This window comes from Stegodyphus dumicola, chromosome 2 (assembly GCF_044657685.1).
Source record: "Stegodyphus dumicola isolate Sdum_Otavi_A_Nest chromosome 2, ASM4465768v1".
Taxonomy (NCBI): Eukaryota; Metazoa; Arthropoda; class Arachnida; order Araneae; family Eresidae; genus Stegodyphus; species Stegodyphus dumicola.
Window position 1 is genome coordinate 179576389 of NC_140769.1, and position 23505 is coordinate 179599893.

At 31.6% G+C, this 23505-nt stretch overlaps 1 protein-coding gene across 2 annotated transcripts in view; it reads right to left on the reverse strand.

Moving 5' to 3' along the window:
- Positions 1–2897: 2897 nt before the first annotated feature.
- The window catches only part of LOC118206091 (uncharacterized), a 167196-nt gene continuing 146588 nt past the window's right edge, over positions 2898–23505 (reverse strand). The window contains exons 15-16 of one of the 2 annotated variants that reach the window (XM_085811479.1): positions 13351–13484; positions 2898–3253 (exon numbers count right to left, since the gene is read on the reverse strand). In XM_085811479.1, coding sequence (XP_085667605.1) covers positions 3107–3253; positions 13351–13484 — 281 coding nt within the window. In that variant the 3' untranslated portion in view covers positions 2898–3106. Of the gene's footprint in view, positions 3380–13350; positions 13485–23505 lie in introns of both variants that reach the window. The other variant, XM_085811480.1, reaches the window with a different exon arrangement.

Here is a 23505-nt window from a genome sequence, read left to right on the forward strand (position 1 = left end):
AAATAATTGGCGACCTTAAAATTAGCATTCCACATTTGGTGATCTCCCCCTAGGTTCATCTTTTCTCACAGGTTCCAGATTTTTCTATGTTTTGTAACGTTTTAATACAGATACCTCTTGTCCAATCAAATTGTAAACCAAAACTCTGAACTGAAACTTTTCTGATTCACACCCTCCTTCCTCTGAAGTGCTATGACACTTTCCCCTTTTTCGCGTAGGCTTTCCTGCTGGCACGACGCTTTTCATTAATGTTGCTGCCGCTTACTTGCTTAAGATGAAGTCATGCTTCAAAATGAAATTTGTATTCAAATATAATTAGGAAACATTGTGTCTGCAAAAGGATGGTTTGATATATTGATATATGTAAAAAAATAGAGATTGTGATTCTTCAAGATTCGTCGTGCTAAATGTGTCATTATGCTTTTCCACTCAACCACCTTCAAGCCACTAGGTCTTCTCAGCCATCTATGCAATATCGTAAGCTGTTAAAAGTTCACATTGCCATCTACGCATTTTAAAATTATTACATGCATAACAAACTTCGAATCATGCAAAAAAAGTCCCACAAACATTATATTGTTTTGAAAGTCAAGCTTGACTTCATTGGATAGGAATCTAGCCATTTTGAGTGAGCATCGACGATTATCAAAAACATATGCTCAAAAAAAGGTCATGCATAATCAATGCGAATACGTTCGATTGGAGCGGTCAGGTACTCCCAATGATGAAGTTTTACCTTTCAAGGATCTATTTTATGTTTTGCCCATTGAAAACAGTTTTGGAAGTATTTTCAATATCTTTATCTATACCGTTCCAAAACACGCAAGATCTAGCAATTGCTTTCATCTTTACAGTCCCTAAGTGTCCGTGGTGCAACTCTTTCAAAACATTCTCATAGCGTTGTTTTGGAATACAAATGCATTGGCCATACATAATACAGCCATCTTGGAGACTATACTCCTTCTCCCTTCCTTTCAATTGACCGTTGCTTTGAAGTATTTGTAGCATAGGACTGAGTTCTGTATCAATTTCAGTTTCTTTAGCTAAATCTCTGGCAGTGATTGGAAGAGTTTCAATCTGCTTAATTGAAAAATAGCTACAGCATCTGAATACACAGTTGCTCTGAGTTCGCCAGTAGACATGATAGAAAGTCAGCATTACCATGCTTGTTTGTTTTATGGTAAATAATGTCGAACTGAAATGACTGTAAAGCCAAGACGTAATGTAGGAGTCTTGTTGCTGCTAAAACTGGCAAACCTTTGAGCTGAAAATTGCAACAAGAGGTTTATGAACTGTAATTAACATAAATTTCCTGCCTTTTAAGTACAGAAAACACTTTTTAGTTCCCCATATAGTTGAAATGGTTTCTTTATCAGTTTGAGAATACTTTTTCTCTATTTCAGTCAGTGTTCTAGAAGCATATGGAATTGGCCTTTCTGTTCCATCAGGAAGTTTGTGAGAAAATACTGCACCTAATTCCACTGGTGATGCATCGGTTGCCAATGTTAGAAAAGCCTCCTGACAGTCTCTCATCTAAGCCCATTTTGAGATTTTCTTACTAAACTCAAGGACCAGTTAATTGGTATAATTCAGGCAAGGAGCTTCAGTATTTGTAACAATTCTGTTGCATCTTAAGTCTAGGATCATTGGACTAAAATGATTGACTAAATTAGTATAATTAATAAAGTAATGCTTTTGGCTTATTACCAAAATCATTAAATATTTTTATGATATTATACTAAGTTGGACCCAATACTACTTGGACTGAATTCCTTAAAACAATTATACAGTTTTTGTTTCTCACAATACTTATTTTAAATACCCAATATTCTTAAAATCCCACAGTTGGAAGAAAATTAATCATTTAATTGGTATGATCAGCAAGATACATTTTCTATACTTTAGCAAACAAAGAAAGTAAATGCGTCAATTGAAGAGCTAAATAAACTGAAAATAAAATATATTAGTAAATTTCTAATATGAGTAATCAATTATGAATATAAATATAATCATTATCAAAGATGAATATAATCAGAGTTTATATGAATCATTAATAAATAAATGAAACACTAGTTTTTGGTTCTGCCTAGTTAATTGATCAATATCAAGAATGAAAATTTTCACTTTCAGCCTCATACAGATACAACTTTTCTGAAAACCAAACCAGCTTTCACAAGTGAAAAAAATTCTTCACATACTACAGTTGACCCAAAAACTAAAATCAAAACAAATTTAATTTTCTTCACACAAGAAATTACAGCTGTTTGCTCTGAAATAGATACATCTTTTTTTATTGAAAATTTGCAAATTTTATGAACTAAAATTATCACAAACAACTTTTATTTTGGATGAATACATGAGTAAAAACAGGAATACCTTCAAAAGAACTATGTGTCTTTTTAAATAAGAATTCAAATTTTATGAGATGACAATCACTGTACTTCAAGTTCACTCACTGTACCAATGAAAATCATCCCATGTGCTATGCATGCCAAAGCTTGCTGATGCTTTCATTACACCATTTCACCTATACATGGGATTTAAAAGTTTTACTTTTTCAGCTAACTAACAATAAATTGACAGATTTAAAAAATATTTTTCATTCACAAATCTGAATAAATTAAGAAATTCTTACCACATTTTTTTTTGAGGGGGGTGAAGATAAACTTTTAAGTTAAAAACTTTTGAAACTATCACTACCTATGAATCAAGTGAAAGATCTCATTTTTGACATATCAATTCTTATCTTAAAATTTAGGAAATTATTATGCTTATTGGCTAAACGTTTTTCAACTGGAATGTTTGACTGTCAAAAGGTATATTATTCAGTGGTATACTTACTAAATAAATTACAACTGTCTTATAAATACTGCGCAATGAAGAGCTAAGAAACTATGTCTGTCTTAAATGATTTCATAATATTTTATTAGCAAAACACTATCATTCTTGTCACGGTCAATAACAAGAAATACATGAAAGAGCCATACATAATTAACATACATTCTTTTCAAAAAATTAAATAAAAATACTGAAAAAAAATTAATGTAAATTTCATTCATCACCTTAGGATTTAAAGAAATTAGAATACAAAATCTAAGAGTTCAAACTAAGAATGCTTTATGACCACTTCTATTTTTCCAGGTCCATGCTGCAATAAAGCTTTTCTGCATGCTTCTATAATTAGAGGATCTTTTGAAGTTGTTGACATTTGCAGTGAAGAGATCAACTGGAAATCTGGATGCTTTATGATCTCCTACAAAAATATCAAGTCATATATAATGTCTGTGAATTATACTTCAGCAAATAAAACATTCACTTCCTTTCCCCCAAATCAATTCTCTGAGCCATAATTTTTCATCTTTTTAAAATCTAGAATCACCTGAAAGGGATGTCAGTAACTCTTTAATACATAGACAAATGAGAACTACGTAAATATGAGTTACATGAGAACAAAGGATAGAAGTAATTTCTCATTTAACTTTAAGATCTTTCAAGAAAAATTTAAATTATACTGTACTGCCATTAATAATTTAATGCACCATGAAAGAGAAGAAGGATGAACTATATACAAGGTTTTAGTACACACTTCTGCACATGGAGATTATGTGCTTTAACCCTTAAATTTTATTTTTATTTTTAAAATCAATAATACATTGGAAGATATAAAATAGGAAAACATTTTAATACATCTAAACTAAGTTTATTCCAATTTTTGAAAAAATATTTAACTTTTACAAAAAGAAAGGGGGTAGGCAAATGTGCAATAACAATTTTATGTAATAATACATACATTATAAAACTTGTTCAAACAATTTTAAAACTTTGAATACATCAAAATTACAACAAACACAAAAATCAAAAATTCGTAAACACAAATGATGTCCACACCCTACAAATCAACTCGCAATAATGACCGTTACTACGTTAGTGGTGCCACCAAACTGAAACTTTCAAAACTATATATATAAGCAGTGTGTATCCAATTGGTTAAGCAGCAGTTCTCAACCTTTTGACTAATGCATACAATCTACACAAAAATTGAAAAACTTTAGTACCACCACTACATTTTAAAATGACTATTTCTCAGTTTCTCAATAGAAATATTAAAAAATACATACATTTTACCATTTGCACAGCCTATTGGTTATTTGTATTAAATATGCACACATAAAAAATGTTAGATTAAAAATTGATTACCATTTTAATTATAAAAATTTAAGTTATAATACTTTGATTCTAAAATTTAGTGCAAAATTTCGGCCTGTTTAAGAGAGATGAATTTCTTTATGTCTGATTTTAATATTTCACTTACTCTTAACCATAAATTAGGATCCACTTCTAATTTTGTTCTGTACTTATTCTTCAAATATAACATGGATAAAAATTCTTATTTACACAAATAGGTTGTGCAAAGAATATGTAGCAACTTATCGCCGAGTTTAGAACAACTAAGACGAAGATTCAAAATGAGTTAAATTGCCCTTTTATTTACTCAAATAAATATGGGAAATTCAAAATAAGAAGGGTGTAAAAAATATTAAAACCAACTCAATGTACTACCTAGAGAAAGTTTTAAGTCCAATATTTATAGATGTTTCATTTCTTTAGCTCTAAGAAACCTGCTGCAAATAAGAAGGGTGTAAAAAATATTAAAACCAACTCAATGTACTACCCAGAGAAAGTTTTAAGTCCAATATTTATAGATGTTCCATTTCTTTAGCCCTAAGAAACCTTCTGCTCTTTTTAAGCACACTAACCCACTCAAAGAAAATTTCGATATGGGGTTTACGATTGTTGCAGCATCCTCTTACTATGGAAAATTAAAAATAAGAAGAATGTTAACAAAATATTAAAATCAACTCAATATATTATTAAGAGAAAGTTTTGCATATGAAATTTACAGAAGACATTCCATTTCTTTATCCCAATGACTTCAGAGAATGAAACTTCATCAACACAAAGCAACAAGTCATACTTTGAAAAGTCAAGTCATGCTTCACTGCACAACAAAATACAAGTCATACTTACTGTACTCCTTGAAAAAATGAAGATTGATAGAGAGGTATTGGATGTGTAACTTTTCAACATATTTCTGCAATGTCCCTGATGTTTCGCATATAGTATATTGTGTCTCTGGTCTCTTCAAAAGAGCTCTTTCTAAATGCAAACCCACCACAATTAATGCACTCTGGACAGTAGAGAGAGCGGAATGAAAATCAACACCACAGGAAATTTGGCGAAAAGCCCTTCTATATCATGAAAATCATGATGCAGACATATAGTCCAGAAAAAAGCTATCAGACTGAATATTTAAAAAAATACTCTTTAGATTTTAAACATTAATCAAATAGCTCACAAAACATTTAAAAAAGGTATAAACATCCTCTGTATTAGAACCAAATTAGTGAAACTCCTAAAATTTTTATCTTCGTTTTTTTTTTTTTTTTTTAAATATTCCTCCAAAAATTTTTTAATTCTTTACAAAATAAAATACAATACAATAACAGTGAAAAGAACTGCACTATTCTAATTGTAAGCTTTGCAATTTAAACATTCATGGATTATCATTACACCAAAGTAGATTCAAGCAATGTGATGAAATTAATAAAATTATTTAAACTTGATTTTGGGAGGAGACATTTTGAAAAGTTATGATAAATTTTACGAATCGGCTGCATTTTAAGTTCCCAACATCTATTCAAATTATAATAAAATCAGCAATGACATATCACTTGCTCATCATTCTGGTAAAAAAGGTTGACACATTTTTTAACAAAAATTAAAGTATTACTTTTACAAATAAAAATATGAGTAACTTTGGTAATACTGATTCAGAAGTCAAACAACAAAAATCAGCATTATATTTTCAAATTTTCACGGGACTAGTTTCTATGGTTTTACTGAACTATCATCGAAACTAGTCTTGTGAAAATTTGTTCGCCGTGTTATTGTGTCTTAATTAACTTTGGTAAGTCGAGTGAATTTAAATTCATCAAACAATATTTCTTTATTTATATGTAAACATAGCAAATTTTATAACAAATATATGAAAAATTTACTGACACTGTTCAATAGCAAAAAATAAAAAGGAGAGGGGGGTGGAGAACTCCTACAGCAACACTTAACTGGAAAAGTTAAACAACAAGAATCAGCACTGATTCTTGTTGTTTAACTTCTTCAATAATCGTTATTCGGTGTGTTATTTTAACCTAAAGTATATTTAATTACTTGTAAAGAGAAAACCAATGTGGATTATCAGCCCTCAATTGTGACATCTTCTAGAAGATTTTCTGAAGAAAATCCTCCTTAATTTATATTATATTCATTCACCCCTTAAAAAAAAAAAAAAAAAAAAAAAAAAAAAAAAAACATATGTTGATCTCTATAACATATGAAAATAATTAAAGTTTTACACTCATTTGCCTAAATGATGTCAGCAAAGATGAGATTTATTCCTATACCTGCAACAATGTAAAATGTCATCCCAGTTTGCTTAATTTTTATTTTAAGTAAGTTATTGTATTAAAACAATACTTTAAAATGCACTATGAGATGAATTTGATAGCAATTTGAATGGTGGGACATGTTTGAAAAGAGTTGCATTATAAGACTGCATGAAAAGCAGATGGTCATATTTCATGGTATTCTATGGGAAACTGGTCACACAATGTTACTGATAATACTGTTGACAATATTACGGGTTTTTGGTATAGGGTGTCTTGAACCATATCTTGTGTGGTAAGATAGATTTCATAAAATTCTTGATCCTTGCTGATCTTCATCAGAGGCATTTTGGTAAACTGAAGAAGTCCTTTGAACAATGCTTCCATTGTCTCAAAATGCTCACTCCAATGCTTTGTTGCAACAGAATAGTGCTTCTTCTCATACTATTGGCATTTGAAGCATTTGCATTTCATCTGTGGCCATTCTGCCTCATTGTCAGATCTGTCTTGAGTGAAAAACCTCTGCATGTTTTTGGCCATTCTATCAAGACTCCACTGTCACCACAACATCTGCAAAAGCAAAGAGTCTCATCTGCATGGGAACTAATGCAGAATTCAATGACTCCATGCCATAATTATCTACCTCTATGACTATATGCTGTTGGGAACCTCTATGGCTCCCCATTACAATGTGTGGGGAAAATGCATTCAAAACAATGGTAACACAATGTATTATTTAGTTATAATATTTTTGCAAGTTGTGCAATAAATATTTGTCATACTACTCTCATTTTTTAACCAGCTGGTAGTAGTGGTGGCAGTATGTTTGCAAATAACATTTTTATGTGACACTTGTAATTTTTTCAGATGCTAAGCATATATACAAAGTCTATGTGCATCCAGAAAATAAATTTCTCACACTGACATCAGATGGCAGGCCATGCATTACAAAAGATGAATAATGCAACGCCTGAGAGTTTGAAGTTAGGGCCATGATATGTAGCAGTTGCCATTTCTAAGTCTAGTATTGTAGTTATAGCAGTTTAAATTATGGGTCCTTTCTCTCCCCCATAAATGCAAGATTAAGTCTAATTTGATGTTTCAGAATGCACAGAAAGTAGCCCAGAGAAATATATATTGCCAGCTGGTTTGAGTCTATGGGTGCACAGATGATGATCCATTAATGTAGGCAATTTTCAAAAGGTCATCAAGATGTTTATGATAAAGAGCAGATTGGATAGCAGTCTACCATCAATGATGACTTTGTGCAACAAGTGTGGCAGTGCATTCCAAAGCTTCCCAATTACAAAACTCAGTAGCCATTTTCTGCAGATATCTCATTCTTTGGTGCATAAAATTGTCACAATGCTACTCTTGTTCTGGAAATTGCATTCCGAGGGAGGCCAATAAGTCCGACTCCGAACACACAAGCAAAGGCATGAAAGCATGACATTTTGGAAGCAATAATATGATCCTGGTAACTAATTCCCAAACAGGATCATCACAGTGATTAAACATGGGTTGCTCACTCTGTCCCATAAACCAAACAGAAATAATTCATGCCTTGGCATCATGGTGTAATTCCATGCAGTTTAAACTGAAGCAGACTTTATCTGTGGGAAATGCATGCATAGAACCTTCTGCTTATTGATTTTCTGACCAGAGGTGAAATGGTAAATGTCAGCCATTACTATCAAACACTGTGAAGCTTTTGATTTTATTTACTTAAAGTACAGATGTACTGAAGATATATATATATATATAAATTAAAAATGTTTAAGATTACTAAAAAAGAAGATTTAGTAAACCTTCTTGGTGAAATTGAAGATACACAAACTGTTGGTTTAACAGTTCAATTAAAAAGTAAAACTGAGGACAGTAAAATATTTAAAGATTATCCAGAATTTGTAAATAGATTATTAAACTCAATAGTTGAGGAAAGAAAAATTAGAGAAGAAATGAAATAAAAGCTAGGGATACACAGTTAGACTTAGAAGCTCAAAAAATTGAACTTGAGAAATTAAAATTAGTGCAGCTAGAGAAAGAATTAGAATTGGAAAAAGTTAGAAGTCAGAACACAGTTAAAGATAGATCTCGTGCAGATAAACACATGATTACAGGTTTGGGAAATTATTTGGAAAATTTGATAAAGAGTGTAAAAACATTAACTATTCCTGTTCCGGGAAGATTGGAAAACTTCAATTTGTTTTTTCAAACGTTAGAGAGAGCATTCATAACTAAAAATGTTTCACAGGAGCTCAAATCCGAAATTTTGATTAACATTTTAGGGGATAAAGCAACTAATGTATTATTTTACATTAATGATGAAGAACTAAAATGTTATGAAACCATTAAAAAACTAGTATTAAGAGAATATCAACCAACTGCTAATGAATGTTTAATGAATTTCCAAAGAGCATGGAGCGATCCTAAAGAGTTATATGTTCAGTTCGCATCTAGACTGTCTGCAAATTTCTAGTATTACTGTCAATTGCACGAAGTTAATGACTTTGATACATTTTGTCAACTAATGATTTCCGACAAACTTTTCCAAACGTTAGATAGAGAAAAGGCAACTTACATTAATATTAAAACAGGAGAAAATCTGTTAAAACCTAAGGATTTAGCTAAAGTTGACCTATATTTTGTAAACAAAGGCAAATCGTTAAACGAAACCACTTTTAGCACTAACGAAAACATAGCTAAGTCGTTCCACTCTTCAAGAGAATTGAAATATATTCCGCCTCATATGAGAAGCAACATAAATAAAAATAAATATCCATCCAAAGACTGTTACCTATGTAGAAAATTAACGCACCTCGCTAAAGCTTGCCCACAAAGAAACAAATCGGAAAAAACGAATACTCCTCTAAAAAAGGAAACACCAGAGAAAAATACCAGTGATAAAGTAATAGCAAAAATCGGATCTTCATGCTTGTCAAATGAAATTTTTACGAAACCGTTGCAAAAGGTAAATATTTGTGTTGCAGGTAATGAAATCCAAGCCATAATTGATTCGAGTGCCGAGAGTTCTGTTATAAATCCAAAAGACATATCAAATTTCTCTATTGAGAACAACTGTAATATTCACCTAATTTCCGTTTTTCGAGAAACCATCTCAGCTAAAGTGGCTAGAATTCCAATAGCCATCAGAAATGCTGATAACCCCAATTTATTAAAACCTGTCGAAATATTTGTAGCTTTAACAGAAAAACTTCATATTCCCTACACAACTACTCCAAATGTTTATGATTTATTGACCTCTGAATCACATCTGCTTAGCGCGAATCGTGATTGTGACACAGTGTCTCCATCGCAGATACCAGAAGTGAGGAGTCATCGGTCAAAACAATTCGAAGGTGAAAGCCACGCTGATTTATTTATGACAGGAGGAGAGCAAAATTTAGGCATAAGTTGCATTCAGGGTGAAAACGAAAGTGAGGATAAATTAAATGTGGGTCAACATTCGGATACCAGTATTTTTAAACAACAGCAAAGGGAAGGTGAGACATTATACAATATCTATAAAGATGCGCAAAGAAATAAAAATAAATATTTTTTAATGGATGATTTGATTTATCATACCGAAAGAATTTCTGGAGAAGAACTTAGTCAGTTGGTATTGCCTAAAGTTAGAAGGGAACAAATTTTAAAATTAGCTCACAAATCTATTTTTGCAAATCATTTAGGGATGAGAAAAACAAAAGAAAGGCTTCGTTATTCCTTTTATTGGCCGAACATGTCACAAGATATTGAAGAATACTGTAAAACTTGTAAGGAATGTCAATTACAAAGTAGAGAAAGAACTAGCGATCGTATACCCATAGTTCCAGTTCAGAGACCTAAATTTCCATTTGACACAGTGAATGTAGATATAATCGGCCCAATTGAACCTCCATCAGCACGTAAACACAAATATGTACTATGTTTAGTCGACCAACATTCTAGGTGTCCAGAAGCTGTCACTTTGAGAACAATTACAGCAAAATCAACATGTGAGGCATTATTAGAAATCTTTATGAGAACGGGCATACCTTGGGTAATAGTTAGCGACCAAGGTACCAATTTTATTGCAGAATTAACACAAGAATTTCATACCAGATTAGGAGCAAGTCCTAGATTTGCAACATCAGGGCATCGAAAAAGTTCGGGATTAGTTGAACGGTACAACCAAGTTCTAAAACGTATGCTTCATCATATATATCATTAGAAACGACTCTAAAAATTAGGACAAACACATACCATACCTGTTATTCGCTTACCGCGAAATTACAAATTGTACTACAGGAGTATCTTCATTTAAAATAATGTATGGATGAGAGGCCAGAGGTCTGTTGTCAGTATTAAAATCATCATCGTCAGGAGAAATTCCATTACCAATAAAATTGGGTAAAAGTGCTGTTGATTATCTACAGGAGCTAAAAATGAATTTAGAAATAGCAGCAGAGCAAGCATCTATAATTGCAGAATTGAAACAAGGTGCATATGCAAGATATGCTAATTGAAGGGCTATATATAAAGAATTCAACCCCGGAGATCAAGTGTACTTGCCGATTCCAGTAATAAATTATATGCCAGATGGACAAGACCTGCAGAAATAGTATCTCATAATAATCCAGATTCTTACAGAGTCAAACTGGCAGGTGGTACAATAAGAAGAGTACACGTAAATAAAATTACAAAATTTAATCCAAAAGTACAGGCAATAGATGTAATATTTGACAACGAAGAAGAACTAGGAGAAGTTCATCCCACACCCAGTGTGAGTGACAAGTCCAATCATTTTCATCTTAGCGAAGTAGACTTAAGCCATTTAGATAATGATAAAAGGAATGATATGATTAACTTGTTAAGAAAAAGACAACTTATTTATAAATAAGGTAGAAATTGTCAAAGTAGGAGAACATAAAATAAGATTAAATGACACTGAAAGAAAGAAGCCATATGTTTATCGAACTGCAGAAGCATTGAAACCGCACATAGACAAACAAATTGAAGAAATGTTGTCATTGGGATTGATTGAAGAAACCAATGCTGAAATTTCATACCCTATTGTATGCATTCTGAAGAAAGACAGCAATCTTCGCTTTTGCGTTGACTTTAGATCCTTTAACGCAGTGATGAAACCAGATGATTTCCCTATGGAAAATCCTAAAGAGGTCTTATTCCACATTGGAAAAGCCAACGTTATATCCACCATTGATTTACTCAAAGGCTATTGGGCCATACCATTAGAAAGTCAAGAATAAGCATGTTTCAAGACACATCGGGCTCAGTATTAATTTAAAGTTATGCCTTTCGGGCTACGCAACGCCGCTGCAACATTTCAGAGAGTGATGAACCAAGCCCTTGCTAAATACAAAGATTTTGCTCGAGCCTACGTCAATGCATAGCAGTTTATTCAAAGAGTTGGAATGAACATTTAGAACATCTTGACACCATTTTTTCAAAATTGTTAAAACTAAAGTTTTCCATAAATCTCAATAAATGCTCATTTGATAAAACTCACATTATCTAGGACATATCATCGGCTCTGGCAGTCTTTGTACTGATCCAGAGAAAGTGAAGGCTATCTGGAAATTAGCTAGACCTCAAACAAAGAAACAATTGAAAAGCATTCTAAGCCTATGTAATTCTTACAGAGATTACATTCCACGTTACACCGAAACAGCTTATCCATTAACCAAGCTCACCAAAAGAAGTCCTGAAGAGCGTGCTGGGCAGAAAAACACGACGAAGCATTCCATTAATTAAAGAAATGCCTAATGGAAGCACCTAGTCTTTATACCCCTGTTACAGGGTTACCTTTTATAATTCAATGTGATGCATCTTCAACAGGTGTTGGAGCCTGCTTATCTCAATGGAAAAACAGAAAATTGTACCCGATTAGTTACACCAGCTAGAAACTAACCAAAGCACAACAAGCATGGCCAACTATTGAGAGGGAAGCTTATGCTGTTATCTGGAGCCTGAAAAAGTTTGAAACTTGGATTTTTGGATCACCGGTGAAACTGATCACAATCCATTAACTTTCATCACAAAGAACGCACCACAATCTTCTAAGTTACAGAGATGAGCTTTAGCATTACAAAAGTATGATACTACAATTTCACACTGCCCAGGTGAGGCATTGTCCAGACTAGAGACTATTGAGTGACCTGTGTGAAAGAAAGAACTTTTTATAGACATTTATAGACTCTTAAGATTATTATTTTTTTTTTGTGTGTGTATTTTCTTTTCAGCTACTCTCATTGAGAACTTTTAAGTATACCATAGAAACTTTAAGTATTCTATTGCATTAGAATTGTTTGATTACTAATTTTTAATCTTTTATATGTTACAGTTTTAGAACAAGCCTTGTAGTAGGTGTAGAAGTAACCTGTATAAATGTTGTGCTATGTATCTTTCAACTTCAGTATTGATTGATTTGTAGACTTTAGTAGGTAAGTAACTCTTTTGTTTGATGTCATTATAATTTGTCATATTTCAATAGGCTTTCACCCTATTTCAATCTTGGATGGGGGGGTGTGTGATGTATGGGTGACGCCAACCAGCAAGATGTATAGAGGGCGCTGGCTCTCAATCTGAAGGCACCAAAAGTTTAGTTTCCAAGAGGGAGACCGACAGACAGGTCATAGGGAAGGCTCTTGGGAGTTATTAATGAAACCGAAATTGTATTACTTTATATATATCAGTTATTAGTATTGTAGTTTAGTATTAGTTTTGTGTTTGTGCAATAAATGTTCAAAATAGAAAAAGTTGGAGTTATTTCTCTATGAGGCGGAGGATGAAGAAATGGGTGATATTACACACACATTACAGAAATATGTTAGCATCTATGGTTTTAGTCATTCAATCATTAATGGGCAAAAACTTTTATTAGTAGACAACATGAAAAAAGGCATACCAGATATTTTCTCCTATGCTTAGTAAGCAGAAGATGTTCAATTATATCCTTTGAAGAGCAGCTAGCTCCACATAGGAAACAACTATAATTTTCGCCAATGCCAGGGATCTGCGTTTCTCGAATATAATCAAGTCCTATAAATAAATAAATATATATATATAAAATTTAAAAAATACATGATCAAAATTAAAATATAGAATAGAAACAGACAGGGAGAGAAAATTCTTCAAATCTGAAACAACTTGAAGAATTAATTTAAAGTTATATTCAAATTTCATCTGACAAAAAAATTTTTTTTAAACAATAAAATACAAAGTTAAATTTTATATTAATAGATCATTTAAAACAATAAAATTACAAATTCAGACTAAGAGAAATTAATTTATTGCTTTACTTCCTAATTTTAACTAGACTTTTGACACTTTCAATAGAAAATCATAGAAAACATTTTAACAATCATGCACAAGCTCAATTAAAATGTTAAAATCAAATGTCTACAATTAAGAAGGCACATCAAGAAAATATCTGAATTCTATCTCTTGGAAAAACAAAATAATACATCCCTATTAAAAACTGTGACATACAAAAATTAACAGGAGCAAAATGGAGTGATAAACATAAATAGACATTAATAGCTTCCCATATTTTGTTATTCAAAACATTTATATATACTCATTTCCAATAAAAAAATATAAAAAAGCAGTATCAATTCTGTTTAAAAATAAATAAATAGATTGTGCATTTGATGACACCTATGAGAAACCTCACACAGGTTTTTCTTCATGAACTAATTGCCACTGATAAAGAAATATCAGCATGAAATTTCTTCCGAAATGCATATAACGTTTTCATCTGCGATAATGCTAATGAATTAAAACTCAATTTTGACCATTTTTTAATGTTTCTTTGATAACAACAGAAATTTTTAACAAACCTGAAGCATTACAGAATACAGTATCCTAAGTTTCATGTCAATATATGCATTAGTCGGTGGCCAAATTTCACATTTTCAATTAACAGAAGCAGAATAAAAAGATTTAATCAGGAGGATAGTCATATTATGAACATATAAATAGTAAATTTTTACAGTTGTGTATTAAATAATATAATGCTGCAGTTGGGTGCATCAAATGGTGTGATCTAAATATGCAATGAGAATCCTATGCTTGCTTAATTATTTCACTTCTGAAAAAAGATAGTGCTTCAAAATGCTGCAAAATGTTCATATTTATCAATTAAGTACATAGGGCGTTTCCAAGGTTTTGGAGTTGAATTCAATTCCTAGAACTTATGAGACTATGCTATCACCAAGAGATAAGTCTTGATATGTTTATACAATTATCCCATACAATACTGTTTACTTTCACTCAGCTGTTTGCCTAATATAGGTGTTTTTATAACCATAGAAGATGCGAAGAGCAATCATTTCTTTTTGTTGGAAAGGGAGCATAAAAACTAGAAATTGCTCAACGTCTCCAAGGAGTATTCTGTTCTATTCACCTTTATAGGGTGTTCAATTTGAGGGTTTGTTTAACCATGCCATAAAAAGGTGGACTGAGGAGACACCAAAAAATTTTCTGAGGATGGCTTAAAAAAGTTAGTTTTTTTGTTATTAAAGGTGTTGTCAATTAAATGGCGATTATGTTGAAAGATTGTAATATTGATGAAAACTGATAAAATATGAAAATTATACCTAAATTCCTACAACTTTAGACACATCCCATGTATGTTATAAGTTAAGCATATTTTAAATATTTCTAGAACTATTCACCAAAATTAGAAACAAAGGGAGTGTGCATCTAATACTTTCTCACTTTTGTTTAAAAAAAAAGGGGGGCTGGCTTCTTTTTAACATTCTGATGAGGGAGGACAAAAAACCTTACCTCTTATGTAATGAGTCATGGAGACTAAAAGAATGATTTTAGGGCTTGCATCACCTTTTAATCTTTTTCTTCTTATAGCTTTAAATATATGTGCTTTAACATTTATTTGTATTTTTCCACACATCATGTTTGGAATACATTGAAAGACATAAGTACTTTTAATTCTGTTTCACTTTCTTTTGCTTATCGATAGTTATCAGAGCTCAGATAATAAATAAGCTTATTGCATCTCACTCTCAAATTATTTATTGCATGTGGCTCTCAAATTATAATCAATTAATATATTATTAAAAAATTATATAAGTCATAAAACACTCTGGAAACTGGTTATTAGAAAGACTTGGGGAAGAATATACTGAAAATTTTAAGTTTCTTTGTAATGACAATACAAGTAACCCCACAAAAACATGATTAATTGGTTCCATGTTCTTTGAAAGTGTTGTTCGAGCCTACAAAAAATAGAATTCCATTTCAAGTGTGGAAATTTAAAAAGAGAAAAATTTACATTTTAATTTTTTATTTTAATATTGGTAAACACTAAGAAATCTTGTATTACATAATTCAAATTAACTTTTAATAAGTTTTGCAAAAATGTTTTATGTTAAATTTTTATTACCAAAATAAAAAAAAAAATAAAACAAAAAATTTTGCAATGCATACTTTTTTGAATTAACATTACATTAACATGCCATCTAGTCTTCATCATTGGAGTCATCTAGGAACATTGTGATTCTAGTATATTTTCTTGTAGGAGGCTGAATATCTATGTCACTTGGTTCGTCTTTCATCTGAATATCTAGCAGTACTACATAATGCTTCATTCCTGTGTTGAAATTTCTCTAACTAATTTTCATACAACTTAATATGCTGCAAATGTTGCTTTCCATACCTTGCAAGGATCCTTTTTTGTTAAGAAAATCTCCAATTTGTTTGCCAAATGTAATGCATATTGTACATCATCAAAATAAAAATTTTGGTTAGATATATTTTCATAGTTTTCTTTATCCTCCTTAGTCACTGAGATTGAACTGGATTCTTCTGGAAGCCTTACAAGATCTTCTCATCCAATGTTTTTCTAAAAGTTCATCAACATCTTCACCAGACATATCATCAAACCCTCACACAGCAAACGCGCAACATTAATTATCTGATTGTATTCAATGTGCTTACATAGAATACTGGAGTCTTCATAAACCATATTCAGCAAAACAGCTTTCCAACTTACACTCAGTGTCCAAGTTTTAAGATCCCTTATAGATGAAGATTAAGCAATCTAAGATTATTAAGCAATCTAAGATTGAGAGCAACAGTTGGGCAAATGTTTTCTTTTCTGCAGCTTCTAAATTATCCAAAATAGACTGAAAAGACATTTGTATGTAACATGCTTTAACTATTGATATTACACCTTGATCCAGTGGCTGGATTAGTGAGGTAGTAATTAGCAGTAGAAATATTCTCTTTGCATTTAGATGTTCTAACTCCTTCAGATGTCCAGAGGCATGGTCTAGTAGTACTAATACTTTGCTTGAGAATAATGCTTGAGAGTTTGTTTGAGCTCGCTGTGAAGTTTGGAAGTAAATAAAAGTATGGCTTCAGAAAGTGTGCCTAAATCAGAACATGGCCAGAGGTCGAACATACAGTTTTACAGGCCTGTAATGGATGGAAGGTCATAGTTTCACGGTATAAACCTTTTGAAAGTAGGAAGAAATTTTCAACTACAAGTAATGATTGCCAAGAAAAATTACAAAAGAAATAATAGGGAGAAGAAGGGAATAAGAATTTAAACTAATAAGGGATACTGAAAGTAAGAGGATAAAGGGTACTGAATAAAAGTATTAATAACAGGCACTGAAAGTAAGAGGATTACCCAGGAGACAAGAAAATCCATCTAAAATTCAACTGTATATGGTGGTCACAAAAAAAAAAAAAAAAAAAAAAAAAAAAAAACACTGGCTCTGACTGTAATCCAAACATTGTTAAATAATGTCCCAGCAGATGTATTACAGGGTTCGTACACATTTCCTTACATGAAAATTAAGGACTTTTAAGGACCATCAAAAGAAAAAATTAAGGACCTATAAGGGGGGGGGGAAATTGAATAGAATAGAATAGAATAGAATAAAGCAATTATCCATTTAAGAAACTAACAGAAGTGTATATTATGCACTATTATTAAATTCAATTTAATACATAAAACAATTTTGAAAATTAAACTAACTCCCTACAAGTTATGAAGTAGATAACATTAAATTAAGAACATAATTTCTTGAAAAACATGTATAAGTGTATTTCACACTAATAACAGCCACAGATATTTTAGAGATTTACATGATTATTATTTAACTTATTTGATATTTATTTAAACACAGTCAACTACTATTATAATTGCAATGTAAGAATATTTTGCAGATTAAAATAACAGATTTGTAAACATACAATTTATTTCTTTGGTTTTTTGAAAGATACTAGAATAATAAACTATGCAATAAAAGATACAAAACATTTATGCTTTTTTAAAATCTGAAATTTTTTCAGATATTTTAACATCTAATTTATTTATGTCTATTTCCTTTTCTTTAACTATTCTTCTAAGTTCATTTGCTTTGATAAACAAATCAATGTTCCTGCTGGTCTTGGTTTCATCTGCTAAAAGCATCTATCGAAGCTGCTGCTGATCTCATTTCTTTATTAATTTCGATATTAAGAATACATCCAGAAAATTTTATGTAATCAAATACTGTGCGTTGAGAAATGTATGATGAGTCACTTAAATTTTCAATTTCAACTGCTTTATTTACAGAGAAGCCCCTTTCCACAGAGGCCTGCCCATGTGACAAGATAAGAATCATTTTCATTATTTTCCATACTTTAGAATAGTGAAAATCATGAAAATAAGAAGTGAGAAATGTGTCAAGAGAAAGATTTTGAGAATCAAAAGTAGAAAATTCATGTAAATTTGTCTTAAGTACTTTGTCTAGAATCTCTTCAAACTGCAGCAGAATTTCATCACAATTATCTTGTAAAACACGTTTATTCTGCGTTAATACAGTTAGAACTATTTTCATTTTGTTTTGGGCTTTTTCTGGACTTTTAGCCATCAACTGTGGGTTTATACAAGATGCATTTCGAATAAGAGAATAATTTATTGGACATTTGGCCATTAAGTGTTGTACCATTGTTAAGACACATTGTTGACCTTCTTGTTTCAATGCAAAACTTTCAGCTTGTGAAATGTCCTTCTTGAGGCATTTATCATTCCTTAACTGCTCAGCAATGAATCCCAAATAAACTTTACTTTTATCATTATAACAATTTGGATCATTAAAATTAAATTTATAAAGATTTTCTGCTTTAGTTATTTCTGAATATTCTAGTTTCAAAATTTTAAAGTGCTAAAAGCAATCATTTACAAGTTTTAAGATACCTTCAGCAAAAAAGGGAACAAGTGGTTTATCGCTTTGATAATATTCAAGGAAAGGCAATAATATTTTCAACAGAGAGAGAAAAAATTTAATTTTATAAGAAATGTTTTATCCTTAGTTACCTCCAAAATATTTGAGAAGGATTTCAATGAATTTTTTTTTAAACTGCCCCATTTCAACTTTTTTAACGTATAGTAGCAAGTCATCCCATATTTCAATGGCTCTTTCAACTGCTGGGACATTTTGCAACCATTGGTAAAAGCAGAACTTCACAGCAGAAAATTTTACTTAAAACATTATTTCTTTATCTAGCAGATGATGGAGCAAAGATAAAAATTCTGCAATAATTGGTGTTATTGTTAAACAACAAAAATGTATGAATTTTTCTTACGCATTATATTTTAACACTTAAAAAATGTACTATATCGATAAAAAATTCAGACATCGCGAAATATTCTAGACAAGCATTCCCGCAGAGATTCCGTTACATCACCAAAATTGCCATAAGAATGCTATATTGGCAATACCATGAACCCGTTTTCTCCGTGTAGCAACCATTCCGCTTATCAGTCATTTTCTTTTAATTTATTAATCTTCCGTTTCTTTTATTTTTTCCTTATCATTTCAACACTGACTTTTTATTCAGGATTTAATTTTTATTTTAATTTCTAGTTATAAATAGGTGAAATTAGCTTAATAACAGAAAACAATTTCATTCATTATCACAATGAAATTTTATATCGACCAACTATTTGGATAACTCATGCGATATTAAAATTCAATAACATTCTTTTGAAAGCAGTATTCCTTTTATAAAAATACTTAATAAAATTCTAGTATACGGTGCAGCCTTGGCGCAATTTTGAAAATTATCGCCAACACCAAAATGGCGTATTTAATTATGGCAAAACACACTAGGGCTATCTGCCTAAGGGGAGGGATGCCTTCGTGGAGGACTTCCTAAGGGAAACTGGCTCGTATGCACGTTACACATGGGGAAAACCACTAAAACGCCCATGCAGCCAGCCCGTTCACGGGATTCGAACCTCGGACCGAACTACCAGTGTTCAGCGACTTTACTGCTCGGCCGCTGGTGGGCCTCCAACACCAAAATGACCCGTTTAACTACTCATCGTATGTGTCCCGTTTACTGCTCTTCATAAAGTCGCCAAATCCCTTGTGCTACAAATACCTTGTGCATATGATTAAACCAAATACTTAATTGTCTATTGAAGCTTCAAAACGTATTTCCGAACTTCACTTTCTTTCGGCTAGTGTTACCGAATTTGCCCTTGGCGACCTAAAATCGAAACGGATTTCCCGCGACTATTCCCGCCAACAGATTTCCCGCAAAATCGATAATAGACCCTCTGCAGAAATAAACTCATAATCCCGATATCCCATACATATATGTGCAAAAGAGAATAAACTCCGTAGAAGGTGATCAAAAATTAATTTATGGCTTAATTCAAACAAACACAGAAATTAAGGTAAGCAAAACCATGTAAAAACAAATTGAAATGATAAAACGAACTTAGCTTTCATGTAAATTTTCAGTGCTGACTCTCTCATTCTAGAAATTTCAATTTGTTTCAGACAAAGACCACATTTAGCTTTATAAGGATTGTCAACCATCAATATCCAGAGTCTTTGTAGTCAGCATGATGAAGCCACAGTTTATTGAAAATGCACTTTCCAGGCATTTCGTTCCTATTGGCATCGGGGGGGGGCCTTCCAGGTTGGAATTGTTCTAATTTTGGCAAATATTTCCAGAATCCCCCCCTTTTTTTTTCTCGAGCACCTTCATCATCACTTCCGCCTCTTAAAGAACTTCTGGCTTCACACTTTCATCACAATCTGCATAAATTTATGGATAACACCTCTTTCGAAAGATTGGATGAATAGCCAATCAGACACCTGATACTTTTGTCCTAGGGTAGCTAATTTTTTTTTTTTTTATCGTTTGCAATGAAAATCCGCCAACAGATTGGTTAAGAGTCGTGTAATTTTAATTCCATATTCATGAGAAATCACATTTCACACTTATAATGGCAATCATTAGAAATGGTAAGAAATGTCAAATGAGCAAAATTAAGGACCGTTCATTTATTTTGACCAAAATTAAGGACTTTTAAGGACCAAAAATCATTTTTGAGAAATTTAAGGACTTTTAAGGACCGTACGAACCCTGTATTATAGGCTACAGATGCTCAATCCAATTTGTTGGCAGAGAATTTATTTTAAAAACATTTTAAGCGGTACAGAATGCTTGCGGTTAAATGAACAAAATTTATTGCCACACAACACAAACAGTATTCATGTGTAGGAGAAAATTTGCATTATACATTTAAGTAAAAAAGAGGTGAAGAAAATAGTTTTTCTTTCTAGTGAAAAATCTACAAACTCCAGTAATTTTGGGAAAGGAATTTTTAAAGGTAGCGGTTGTAAAAATGAATTTTCAGGAAGCCGCATTACACCTGGATATGAATGAAATGAAGCAGACAGAAATGCACCCTCCGACCTTTGAGCTGAAACACCTGAAGGCTGAACAGAAACACAAGCTGAAACAGTTGGTAAATTATTTAATGATGCTCCTGATCTAACGCAAATTATAAATAGAAATCCCCCCCCCAAACTGAAAGCAGCAAAAAGCAATAAGATAAAGTAGGAGAGGGAATAATAGAAAATGTATCCAGGAAATGAGAATAATAATTCTTATAAGTGGCCCTTATACTAGCCTGGTAGTACTATGAAGTAAAAAAAAAAAAATTATCTCCCTCCAAGTGCACCTTGATCAGAATGAAATCTTAATTTAGAAAGGGTATTCAGTTTCAATGCCATATATTTGGATGATTAATAATGCTCTAAATGTATTATTGGCTGTTTTCAGTTGTAGTTCACAAAACATTTATGTCACTAATTTTATGTGTAACTCTAATGATAACTAATTCATAATTAATCTAGAAATGATGCAGTTCAGAAAAAGTTATTAAAAGTAATTACCCTTTTTGGAATAGGAAAAAGAAATTTTCAAATTAAAATTAATTAAAAGACTTTTATGAATTTTAAATAAAGTTTTTATTTACATATTTTTATCTTAATGGTTATATCACTGTATAAAATATGCATTATCCCAAATTTCACTCATCACATAAGCATGGCAGCACTTTAAATATGCAGCGAGCCGAAAGTCCTCTCGTGTGGTTTTGTGGAAGGGGAGACGGGTGGAGATCCTTGAACCCCTCGCTTTCCCGGGGTGCTCTCCATCAAAATTGGGGGGCAAAACTGAGCCAAAATATTCTCATTTTGTGGCCGTCTGACTCTAAGAGATGATTGTAAAATTAATATTTTATAACAATTTGAAGCAGTAAATATGTACTGGCACCATTTGCAGCAAGGTATAAAGGAAATTCAAAACTATATTTTCAGCTGTTTCATAATGTCTGTGTTTTATTTCTGCATGAAAAAAATTCTGAGTTTAGATTTAAAATTTTTGTTATATTAAAAAACTACTTAATCAGAGAAGTTACAATCCCCAAATAAAAAACCTTCCCTTTCTATTAACACAATATCATAAATAGTTAAGAGGAAGAAATAAACTTCATGTTATTTTGCAAATGAAGAAAATTAATTAAAAACTGAAAAAAGAAATCAGATGTTTTAAATATACCAGAAAGACCAGTATTGTTAAGTGAGATGTCATGATAGTTTTTTCAAATATATTATTTAACTAGAGAAAGGGCTATAAAATGCAAAATTAGTGTCAAAAGAGGTGGAAGAAGTTCGGAAAACATGAATGAAAAATGCAAAATAAAAAAAAAAAAATGTGCTGATAAAACACTACTTTATTAACTTCTGAAACAGTTTTATTAATCTGTTATTCATCTATGAATAATAATAAATATCATAAACAATTATCTTAGGAAATAAACATGGTATTTACTTGAGAAATTCTTAGGAAACCTGTTGTATTAATAATATTTAACACTTAATGCTTTAAAACACTAATCACTGCTACTTTGATTTCAGAAAATTCTTGTATTTGGACAAGCCCCCTCAACATCAACAAAACAAATCTTACGAGAATGCATATTATTAAATTAACTCAAGTTGCAAAAGCTTTTGACTGTTGGATTGCTCCTAAAATTTAATTCAAGTCTGGCCTTAGCAAATCCACAGAGGTTTATTTTGTTAACAACAGTCTCTCGCACTCGAGATAAAAATGTTTTTTTCACATAGTGTTGCCTCTGAGTTTGTTAATCAAAAATTCATTTAACAAAATATAAAACAGATAATAAAACAAATTCGAAATTCAAAATTTAGGTTTCCAGGTGCCCATGTTCTGGATGAGAACTACAATAGTCAAAATTGGATGGCTCTAGGAACCATTGTTTTTTCAGTGTGAAAAGCATGTATACATTCATGTAGATTCTTAATTATTTTATTTCTTTAAATATAATACAGGTTGATGATATTTGGTAGCCAATGATTTAAAGTGATACACCATTTATAGATTTATAGTGATTAAATACAAAATGCAGTTTCGAAACTAATATACCACTTGGGCTAATGTCCCTTTCGAAATAAAAAAAGGAGGGAGAAAGAAATAACACATCTAATGAAAATATCCATTTGTTTGTTCTGAGGAATTCTTGTAGGTGAAGCCCAATTACTTCTCATGGCAAATCATTATGATTGGGAAAACTTTATACAGAAGTTTCCTTAATGGCAGCTAGAAGTCATTTATTCCAATTCACACAGTTGCAAATTTGGTCAGACTATATGCAATTTATATAAGCTTGTTGAGATTGTAGCCACCAATAATGATAATCCTGAAAAAGATTATTCTA